Source organism: Plutella xylostella, chromosome 22, assembly GCF_932276165.1.
Source record: "Plutella xylostella chromosome 22, ilPluXylo3.1, whole genome shotgun sequence".
Classification (NCBI taxonomy): domain Eukaryota; kingdom Metazoa; phylum Arthropoda; class Insecta; order Lepidoptera; family Plutellidae; genus Plutella; species Plutella xylostella.
Window position 1 is genome coordinate 11,741,543 of NC_064002.1, and position 12,449 is coordinate 11,753,991.

A 12,449-nucleotide genomic window follows, 5' to 3' on the forward strand; every position below is an offset into this window, starting at 1 on the left:
AATATTTAGACTTTCTTCTTCTGATAATTTTGACAGATTTTTTCGTCGGCTCCTAAACGTTTGTTAGATCACGTATACGTTTTTTGTGTATCGATTTTAAGGATCATTTGAAAGTGTTTGGGTCCTTCGTTTGCTGGGAACTTGACGAAAGACATTCAGCCCGATTGACAGTGACAGGTAGTTCTTAGTTAAAAGTTTTTGTATATTTTATCCTTCGCTGATTTACTCATCTCATACGTATACAGTGTGGTCTTCGATCCTAAAGAAAAAACATTTAATTCCCGTAAACATTAAATAAGCAATTCGTCCCACGTCGGAGAGTACCTAGTGAGAGTGAGTGTGAAGCACTCTCCGCTGGTCTACGAGAGGTCACGCTACGCGACTACGGGCTACAGCGTAGCGCTACGTAACGCCGTTAGATGAAAGCCTTCGCTACGACCACACATAGAAACACGCGGCATTCCATGCACTATCAACAAACCTTGACTGATAACAAATACAATCATAATTATTCGTCGTAAATACTAAAGATAACAGACCGACTGTCCGGTAGGTGATCTTTATCGGCTATCTTTCACGAGGAAAACTGAAAGAATGTTATCATAGAGATTCCTCCACTATCGGCCGATACCGGCGCCCGCGGCCGGCGGCGGCGCTAATCGAGCAATCGACGTTAAACCTACTAATTACGATCACAATAGCCGGTCCAGCTCGTAAATTAATCATCGTGCGAGATAAATGAGACGCGTGCAGGAGCGGAGGCACCGGAGACTATTTCGGTGTAGGCGGGGCGCTGAATCAGCGGCGGGGGCAGTCGCGCGCCGGCCGCGGACCTGAGCGCACGTGCGAGCGGGCGACAGCGGCGGCGATGGCGCCATGAGGACGAGCGGCGCGGCGTGCTGGGCCCTGCAGCTGCTGGCGTGCTTCACTCTGGGGCTCGCGGCTCCGCGGAGCCACTACTGCGAGCGCGCCGACGTGGCGTGGCGCGCCTACCGCGCCCCGGCCGCCTTCGAGGCGCGCGTGCAGTCGCTGGCGGGCGACCGGCTGGCCACGCTGCAGGTGCGGCGCGTGCTGCGGCGGCAGGGCGGCTGGCCGCGCCGCCACGCCGTGCTGCGCCTGCGACTGCCGCCCACCGACAAGGACGCCTGCACTGGACGATTTGAAGTGCCGTTAAAAAATAGACAGAACTACATCATATTCGCGGAGCGCGCGGGCCACATGGCGGTGGCGCTAGGCCCGCCGCTGCGGCGCACGCGCAAGCTGCTGCGCCGGATCCGCGCCGTCTACGCCCCGGGCTACAGTGAGTGTCTCAGTGCGAGTGAGTGTCGTGGCCACGCGGAGCTTGCAGGAACTTGGAGGAAAATCGAGGACTTCCAGGGTCGAGGAGATCCCCTCAAGAGGAGGTCTCCTCGGTCGCAGGTTGCATGATTTCGTAATATTTACCTCTGGAGAATCACATAGTTACACCATATCAGGGTAGCTTTCATCATTCATCTGCACCTCTCTGCATCACAATTCTCTTTCGTGTCAAGTTCTGTGTGGGCACGACACCCAGGTGCATGCCCCTAGACATAAGATATATCATGTACAAAACTTTTCCACTTATTTTCAGGAAATATTCATACTCTAGCAAACTACTGATACTACACAATTAATAGCAAACATACTGCGTTACAATAATCTTTAATCTAAAGGACCTATTAGCGTGTAATGTTCCAATAAAGTTGAACAAATACACAATAAAAGCAGGTGTATTGTAGAAACAAGCAACCATTATAAGTCCATTTTAGGCTTCAGAGTAAATACTTGTTGAGACGCATTCGAACAACGACCTTAACTACGACGTGCAGACAACATACAGTCTCAACTTAACTGGACAATACAACCAAGAACAACTATAAGAAATACAACATCGATACGACCTTAAAATATCACCGATACAACCCACTAATTGACCATAATGATAACATCTTCCCTATACAAAATCATAGTAATGCATACAATCTAGTCAAAATCAAATTTCTCGTTGTTATTACTACATCTAGCTAACCCACCCAACTTGCAAACATTATAGTAATTAAATAGCTTTCAGTCCTTAATTTAACAAAATTGTATCCAAAACCTGACATTGATGAGTTTATCAAACAAAAAAATTGTTTCAACCAAGCATTATAAGTGAGTCAAACGAGGTCAAAGCCGTAGTAGGCAGACTTATTAATGCACCCTTCATAAACGCTCAGGTGCATAAGGAAATGTAGCAAACGCCTTTACAAGCACGCGTGGCGAGGCGCTAGCAGGCTTGTTCAGACATTTTATATTTCACAATCATGATACAGTATATTATGTTGAAGTTTAAAATATTAAGGATTGAATGCAATCTTCGAACAGAGATGAATTTATTGTTATATTCGTCCAATGGTCTCTACACAATTAAATAACAAAGTGTGATCAATGAATACACCGATACATTATGCAAAGCACCGCGCCAAATAAACATAAACATATAAACGATTTTTAACGCCACCAATCCAAAGACAAGCAGCACCGATAGGTCGTTAACTATGCAATAAATATTCTACCCGATCTGCTGTGACTCATCGGTAGCCAATTCTATGAGAAATTAAATTATTTTTCGTCATCCTTGGTTAGGTATATGACCTGACCTCATCTGTAATCTCATTGTCATTTCAAAACAGGGTTTTGGTCAGAGTATGGGTGACGCTTCATTGATTGCGGAAATTAGTGCGGTGAAATCGGAAAGAGGTCACCATCCAATAGTTCTCTTTGTAGGTGTTCTGTTTGAGCATGGTTCATGCAGTGAGGATTAGCCACGGTCTTCAATGGCAGTGACGTCATAGGACACGCTCTGGTTCCGACCTGTCGCTGCTCAAATGTAGCGTTAACCTTTGTTACGTGAATCTTCTGTACGCTGGGAACGTCTATGATTTAATATCTCATTGTTTTTTTGGCACCTGCTCGTCTTGCTTCGTCGTTCGACGGAAGCACTTCGTCAGAACTGTCAAAATAAAGTTTTGATTCATCCATGTCCACTGTATCGCTTAAACTAGACTCGTTATAATTCACTTTCGTTACTTGCAAAAGCAATCGTGTAACAACTGCGATTAGATCACACCGCTTGGTTGGCTTAGCAAATTGATCAAGATATTGTAAGGAAATAGTACATGGGTTTAATTGCAGGCGCATCGTCGATAAATAGATGTGATTATGTTTGTTCGCGCGGAGTACGTCGATTGTAGGTTAAGCACTAGTAGCGGCGGAGTGTTTTCCTTGGCTCGTTGCTACTCCAGGGTGGTTCGTTGGCGATTCGCTATGATAATAATACTTCTCTGTTTATTGCTTTCAGTGCTTAAAGTTGCCTTTAAAATTTTAATAGCTATCTTAGAATTATCGTTACGCACCGGCAAATATCCATTATTTCTGCCACGGTCTGCCGGCTTCGTTGTCGTATTTATATTTTTCTATGTGTATATTGTTATATTTCAACATCTCGGACGATCTTATCATTATTTATACGTTTGCATGTGTCAGTTTATTAAAATCTCAGGATATTTGGGTTAATTAAAGTCATGTTACATGATTTATGTAATCAGCCTCTCTGAAACATCAAGGGGCTCAGCGTCATTGCATGTACGCCTATTTACATTCAAGAGCGATCATCCACCACTCAGCATCCCTGAAACACAGATCATCCACTGCATTGATTTTGCTAGGCGAAGTTCTTCACTTCTTCCTTTCTTTTTTCATGCATTTTTTGAGGCAAACATTTTATACATCAGTTTTGCATTAGCGAGCGCTGATTTTAAATGGCTTTTTCGATCATATATTTATTTGAGGCATGTATGACTTTGTTTTTTTTTTTAATTCAAGCTCCATCTATATTTTCTATGTATTGGTAGGTACTATATAAGTATTGTTACTGAAATGACTGTCCGTATTAAATTTTTAACGTTTTATCTGAGTTTCAGTAATTCTGTTTATTAAACTGACGTAGGTACGTTTTTAATGTTTACTTACAGGGTTTTAATATTATTAACCTGGTGTATAAAAGAACCACCTTCTAAATCCCAATAGTAACATATCAAACTATATCCTTGTTCACAAAACTTATACTTTCATACTAAATAATCTCCATAATTTCCCAATACGCTAGATTTATCCACTCAACATTTATCTACGTCTAGAATAGTAATACAGTTTGATTCACCCATAGCCATAGCATCATGAGGTCCGATATGGGTGTCCCCATGCCTACGGCTGCCCGACACCCGATGACAATGGCTTGATGGGATTATAGCTGTCATGGCCTTGTTATTGATCCGTACATCCGCGAGGCCGCAGGTTCGACGCCAGACTGGATCCATTTTATTGCTTACCATAATGATGAAGCGGCAAATTAATTAATGTGAAGTGTCGCGGCATCACTTTGTGTATTGGTCTAATCATATTATACTTAGTACTTATTTTATCTTAGTAAGAAAATATCAGATGGACACGTCATTTAATAGTTCAGCAGATACTAATAAAACATAGCATTGTAAACGATAACAAATCACTCATTTGTACAAATCAAAAATAAAATCTCAGAGTCGTAGAAATCAGCGCCAGTCGCTAATAGACCATTTCCAACACTCCAGGCGGATTCTTGAGGAGTCGGAACATTCAAAACACATCATCTAAATAGTTCCCGTGGGTTTTTTGTGCGTCCCATAACATCGTCTCACACGTCTCTCGATTGCGACATTGTCACCTCCGCAATTACTCTCTAGTTTACGCATATCATCTAGAACACTTATTGTCACGTTTCTAGAGTAAAAATATATCGTAAATGCCGCGAGAGCAAAATTTATAAGTTTATCTGCTTCATATTTTCCATGTTTTGGCGAAATTACTGCTTTAAAATTTCATCTGTCAACACCTATGATCTATACATCAGCGTTCTAATCCAGGCAAATCTGAAACATGACTTTTATAACTTTGGTTCTGACTTCTGAGTCAGAAGTGGCCGCGGCCCGCGGGCCCGCGTCGCTCCGTCGATGTAATTTATACGCGGTGTGGAATTTTTATCTGTCACATAACGTCGTCGCGGCATCTCAGATATTCCCAATTAGATGTTGGGAATAGATGAGGCTAGACTGTGATCGTGATTCAGCTAGTCCCTAGGTAGCCGGTAGCGCATTTTTGGGGCAGAAATGTTGATCTATGTCTAGCTTTTCCACTGCCGTTGTTTTACGTTAACATCCTAGCTGATAAACCTACATCGAAATATGGTAAATTATGAAATTATTAACCCAATGCTTTGAAAGTTTGAGTCCCATGAATGTATTTACTTAAAAACGCATTCACCCTTTCCAAACCAACATTAAAGTTACACAAGTCACTGTAACAAACGTTGAAAATATCAGTAAAGCTCATCAGCCAATGGCGCGCCGCTGCCACTCTACACGCGCGGGCTAATAGTAGCTATACGTTCTACGCGCCAGGAATAAGTCCGTCTAGTGCGCACGCGCAAAAAATACGCACCACCGACACCGTCTGTCCGCCGTGTGTCAACGACTCGTGAGTCAGGCGAGGTGGCCCGGAGTGGCCCACAAGAAACGAACTTTGAACCGATTTTATTTCTTACGCCATTTTGATAACTGTTTGTTGCTACTGTGTTCGATAGGTTCTCTAATTAGGTAGGGTACTCGTAGATTATCGAAAAATACTGCTTAAATTATTAGCTACTTACCGTAATAAATTTGATTCAAGTAAATTAGAATTTAGTTTTCTCTAATTTACTACTATCTATGTATTAATTATCAAACTTACAGAAATGTTGCATTGAATTAATTTCATCAATTAAACTACAAATTAGAGTCTACAATAGCAAATTAAATTTTTAACGTTGCAATGTACGTAATATCAAAAACACACAATAATATTCAATTTCAGGAGGAAAGTGTCAGTGAGTATTATGATGATGTAACGCGGAGGGTTAGTCATGTTGGCAAGCTTTCAGGAGTTCAATAACTTTATTTTTTTATGAAATATCCCGTTTACTGACCAAGTGACCCGCGTGCTCGCGTCTCAGGGTGACATTGTGAAATTTTCAGAACGTATTTCTCATCGTCAGTTTTTTTTTATATAATAGTGATACAAGTGTTTTGGGTAAGGATGTTATGGGAATGGATAGACGGCCTTATAGTTAAGCGATCTCGTATCATATCATACTTATGAAACTTCAATACATATACGTACTGTCCTTTAAAAAATAAATAATAAATAAATAAAAGTAAGTTTCACTTAAGTAGAGTGAATAGAGTTGAGTAGGGGTAAAACCTCCGACTAAAATACTAACTGTACCTCACCATTAATTTACCGAAAATCTGACGACAGTTTTATACATAAATATTTATAATATAAGCAAAAAAAACATCGCTGACATGAAAATATATCTCGTTGTTGTCGGATAGCATGCTATTTACGCGTTTGCACATGACGAGTAGCATTCGAACAGTCACTAGGTCCGTTCGTACTCTATACAGTAAACATTTGGTAAGAAAATGATTAATAGTGCGATAAATACAATTTTATCTGAAAAATAAACCAAATATTCCGACAGATTAATTCTGTCCCTTTCAGTTTGGCAAACGACAGGTTATAGCCGCGTTTACACAATGAGTATTCTCAGGCCTTGTCTATAACCTATACCCAGTTCGTATGAAAATAGCGTTACACATAACGAGTACCATCCAAACAGTCACTCAATCCATTCGCACTCATGTACCGCCCCTGAGATGCGAAGTTCGCAGCTAAAGGCGCTGCGCGAGGGGCTCCCACCTGTAGTGCATTAGCGAGGGCCACCCGCGCGCCGCCTCATCAGCCTGCATCAGGCACTACTGAGACTGCGGAGTTCAGCAACTTGGGGCCGGTTTTGATCCGATTGTCCCGCCAACAGAACGATACGTCACTTAATCGCGGGACAATCTACTGTTAATGAACCGTTCGGAAACTCTCAATTTAATATCTGAGATTAAAAATACAGTGTTTGTTTAAAAACCGGAAAAATTCATACGTATGCAGTGTTATACTTTGTGTTGCGTCAGTTTGTCCAGCCAGCCGAGGAGCTGCCTGCTGGAGGGGGTGAAGAGTGGTCTGTATGGAAAACACTAAACCGCCTCCGGGCTGGCGTTGCCCGGACGAAGGACAATTTGAGGCGATGGGATATGCTCCCAGCCAATGCCAGCACTCTATGCAGTTGCGGAAGCTTCCAGACTACGTCACATCTTTTAGAGTGTCCTAATGCCCCAAAGTGCAGTCAAGGAGACCTGATGAAGGCCAATGATCTCGCAATAAGAGTAGCAAAACACTGGAGGAAGTTAGCTTAGTGTATTCACACGATCGAAGAAGAAGAAGTGTTATACTTGACACGTGACTGGACTAATGGTTAGTAGTGAGTGAATACTCGTATCACGAAAATTAGGTACACTCGTATAATCAGGTGGACCAGTGCACTATAGTTAGAATAGTTAGTTAGAAGGACAATAAAGGTGAAATTTAGCTGCGGTGTCAGTAGTAAAGGTACACCTATTTGTACTGATGTTTGTAGGGAGTTTGATAATTGTAGCTTTATTCATTTTCAACAATTGTTTACTAACGACTGAAGGTAAGAGATTAAGATAATCCAAGACTTCATTTTTTAAAACATAATAACTGACATTATGTCATACTCTTTTTTATGATAAACCTTGCAAACTCTACCCGTCTCAATAACAATTTCATAATGACAAATAAGTCCAAGTCGAAAGTCACAGTGGTTACACCTCACCGCATAAAGCGACAGGCAATATGAAAATGTATGTAGTTAATATCATACCCTGATGAGAACAAAATGTCTTAATACCGAAGAGGAATGACACTTAACTCACACGGCTTCAAATTAATAATTTTATAACATTACTTTAATACTTACTTAATATCTTCCTGGTTTCATAATGTCACCTTGGACAAATTAATCAAGTTATTGTGGTTATGTTTCTTTTTATTTGAAGCGTACTTAATACGCTAATAGGAACTTTTTGCCTTAGTATGTTGGATTTGGCTAATCATAGATTTACAATTCCACTTGTTTGTTAGATGGATAAACTTTAGATAGATAGACAGTATTCTTAATTTTTTTCGTGTTATTAATGTTTTTGACGTGTTGTGTTCAATGTGACTTTTGATTCATGTTCATTTGTTTCAACTATAAGCAAACTTTTCCTTCACTCTGCGTGAACTGTCCAAACTTACACTCGGCATACAATATTTCACGAAGATACATAGACCAATATCTCATTACTTGTCAGCGTTTTTAAGATGGCTACAGCGATCTGTCCACACTCTGCCCTTCGCCTCGTATCAATATGTAAATGATAACAGCAGGTACTCTTGCGCAACAGAATCAGCCAAGTTTCATCTTAATTCCCAACCCGTTCAAATGTCGAGGTTGTGCCCTACCTTTTTTGGCATTTAGAATTAATTACACGAGGGGTCAACTCGAAAGTGTTGCGGTGAAATTGTCAGCGATAACCTTTTTCGATGACTTACCTACTTATACTCTGAAATGTTAAATGAACTTTGCTGAATGGAAATGTGAATTGTAGAGTAGGTAACTCTACAAATAATATGCCTACTTACCTACCTATACATACCCTACATAATATATTATAATATCAATCAGTTTTTTAATAATGGTTATGAATGTTACGGTAACTTTTGTACCGATTTTATTAAGACATTTACAAGATTATGAGTTCATGGTTCATGCCCTTATGTTCTGATAAGGAACCACTCTTCAATCAATTTGCGACCTTTACACACACCCTGCATGATTTATGCGAGTAATTAAAAACTTTAATTCAAAATGTACCTACTGGTTTGCAATTAGGTACCTACTATGAATTAATTTATAATCTAGTTATTTTATATGTAGGTAGAGTTTTATTCGGTAGGTTCTGATTATTATATTCTGGTAACTCTGGAGACCATTATTTTACAAAAAGTATTTAATTTGCAAAATAAAATAGCTTTGCATGCATGTTTATAAAAACCTTGCTACTGATTTATCCTAAACTTCCCCTCATAACTTAAAAATTTCAAAGTTGGTATTATTATAACGTATTTATTTATTTCTTTACTAAACAATGCAGTGTTATATATTACAAAACAATTCCCACAAAACCAATATGTTTCGTTTAACTGTGGGTAAAAGTTGTCAGTTTCTAAAGTATTAGTGACATAGTACAGTCAGGAGGAAAGGTAACCTGATCCCTCAGATACATCATCAGAGGGTCAGGTTTATCTGTCCCTGACTGTACCTAACACAGACAGACAGACAGACATCGCGATGTCCTCCGCCGGGCGCCATCGCCGTAATAGGACAAGTGGTTTTCCGAACGAATGGAATTCAAAATAGTGGATTTGCAACGCAGATTTTTAGTATGCAGTTGTCAATTCACGTTTAAAAGGTCTCAATAAGAAGGAGGTAATTAGGTAGGTATGTGATTATAGCTTTATTGTGAATAATAAACGGTTAGGTGAAAAAAAGACAGATTCATATTTTTGTGGCCGTAGCTGAGAGAATAATACGCTGTACATTAAACGTAAATACATTTAAATCTAATTCGTAATATACAATAAGATGTTTCAGTGTTGTAGAGGTGAAAGAAAATAATAGGAAAACAAACATTTAGTTTTTCAAAGATAAAGCTCTACTCAGTATGTCCTCAATCTCCCTTCTAGCCACTTTCAGCTTTTTTTCTTCACCACACACAAACAATATAATACAAGTAATTTCAGTTATCTAAAAAATCTTATTCATTCCAGTTATTTCAGTAACCCTGTTGATAGTGAAAATGTGTAAAATCAATCCCAGTCAACTTTGCTTTATACTCTCTCTAACTTTATAATTATACCACGAGTTACGTAACTGAAGTGGCTCACACTAAAATATTATTTTAGGAGTTCACAGACCGACTGACTGAGGCTCCACACCCGTACAAATATACACCTTATGTATATGGATGTTAAGGCATTGTTTTCTTTCCAATTTATGAGAGGACTTGTGTCTTTTTGGGCGTGAAAAGGCGTCATATGTCGCATATCACTCAGCGTGCAGCTTCCTTTGGACAATAATAAAGAAAAAAGTTCAAGAATGCGTTCGAATTGAGATGCTTTTAATATGATGGCTTAAAGGTGCTTTTTGAATGTTGTGACTGAGTGAAGATTTTTTGGTTCCGAAGGAAAATCCGCTAGCGATACTTGCATACAGTCTGAAGCGACTCAAAGGTACCAACAAATTTCAACCCCAAATCAAAATATTCATTTATTAAGTCTGAACTCAGCCTATGGCACAAAACTCCCTAACTTCTCTTTAAGTTTGTTTTAGCTATTTTATCAACATTAAAACTTTATAATACATAATATGACACGAGTTAGACTGTGTTGTTTCTAATGTCTACGGACATGCCCTTAGCGTAGAACGCTGACCGACTGTGTGAACTCCCTTACCCTATAGATTTTCACTGCACACAGTCACTGTAGTCAGACTTATTGTATCTCACTCCGTCTATATGGTCTTGGCCTCTTGGATAAACCATTATTGGCTGGATGAGGAAGACCGAGGACAGTGGAGGATTACGGGCTGATAAACACACTGCTCTATGAAGCCAACACGGATCCAAAAACCCACAACCTCAAGAAGATTTCAATCTCAGCATTCACTTTACCATGTATCCGTGACTCTTGGTCCGCACCGACCGAATAAAACTCTTAATCCTTCGCAATATAGTGCACATTAGCGGAGACGTTAGTAACGGGTCACGACCGAGGTATGTGTTACAGAAGTGATGAGAGGAAAAACTGGTCGATTCCTTATTTGAGGGTAACGATTATTGGCTGCTCGAGACTTGCTGCCAGTAGCGGCCTGACCGGAGGCCTTAGCAGGGACCATTTGACGTATTCGATTCGAATTTGAATCCATTTCGTTGTCAAAGACTAAAACGCCTTCTGTAATGTTGAAGCTTGAGGCTAAATAACTCGTAAGATTGACGTTATGTACTCGAAGAAAACTAATGTAACATTATCAAATTGTGATGCAATATCGGTTATAATTACGATAAGTTTTTACAAAAAACACACTTTGGATAGCAGTTAAAACTGAATTGAAAGCTGAAATTGGCTGTGCAGCCCTGAAACTAAGGATTTTGCTACGAAGTCGATATTTATTACCGATATGTATACCTAATTAAAAAAATTTAAAAACCGACTTCAAAATACCACTAAAATGTAAGAAATAATTTAAGGTTTACACAAATTCTACTCGTATGAGACAGTACAAATATACCTAAGCAGGAACTGTTCTTTTTTTGAAGTCGGTTAAAAAACAGTTATGGCGTTCAGAAGTTATAAACTAACAACTTGGATAGTCCACCAGAATAAAGAAAATCAACTAAAAATTACCTAGCTACCTATGTAGTTTCTTTAACATGCGAACTTAAATTCCGATCCATATGTCTCTCAATCGATTCCAACACGTCAAGTTATAACTCTATAAAGGGTTTATTGATTAGTGCCGCGACAGGGCCGAGGGCAAGTCGCATTAGGACAGCGCGTGCGCCAGTCGCGAGACGAGCGAGTTTGGCGTAAACGAGGCATGGATTTTCCACCTGAAAAAAAAAATAACAGTCCCTGGCATTCTTGAAAGCTTTTTGTTTATGTCAGGTCATGACATAAGTGTCTGAAATAAAAAGAAGGTTAAACATAATTTTTTTCCATATATTCTTCTTCATGGTATCCTTGTACCCCCTGTGGGGCAAAGAGCAGACACAACAGTTTTCTATCCCTGTCTGTCGACAGCAGCCAGCTTAACATCGGACCACGTCATTCCAACATCTCGCATCTCCGTATGGATAGAGCGGCAGTTTGTAAAATTTCCCTATGCCTAACTACTTTGAAAAAATATAGCTAGAGCCCTATGATATTTAATTTTACATTAATGTGTTCAAAGGACTCATCCTACATTTCATAAATTATATATTTTTTCTAAAGATTACTATGTCCATGTGTATCTCAATCTACCGTTGCAGTTCTCCTCACGATGTTTTCTTTCACAATGAAAGCTTTTGAATTTCTAAATATTAGATTGTTTTGAAGACGGAACGGAATAGCTATGTATACTTGTACAACAAGTCTTAATACAAGGAATCCCTCCCGCTATGACAGGTATATCTTCATAAACTAACACAAACCATAGACTAAACAAACGCCTGTCTGTTGTAGCAACAGCCGCTTCCACCAACTCACGTTGAACCGGATTAACTTATGTGTCGTTAAACTTGTTAACTCAATCTTCCTTAATACAAAACTATATTAATTTTGTAAGTACAATTGTAATTTTATGGTAAAGG

The 12,449-nt window shown here is 39.6% G+C and overlaps 1 protein-coding gene across 2 annotated transcripts in view; it reads left to right on the top strand.

Annotated features, from left to right (window-relative positions):
* The first annotated feature begins 714 nt into the window (after window positions 1-714).
* LOC105380607 (protein vein) overlaps window positions 715-12,449 on the top strand; it is a 42,975-nt gene continuing 31,240 nt past the window's right edge. The window contains exon 1 of one of the 2 annotated variants that reach the window (XM_038122473.2): window positions 715-1,300. In XM_038122473.2, the coding sequence (XP_037978401.1) occupies window positions 877-1,300 (424 nt within the window). In that variant the 5' untranslated portion in view covers window positions 715-876. The remainder of the gene's footprint in view (window positions 1,301-12,449) is intronic. The other variant, XM_038122475.2, reaches the window with a different exon arrangement.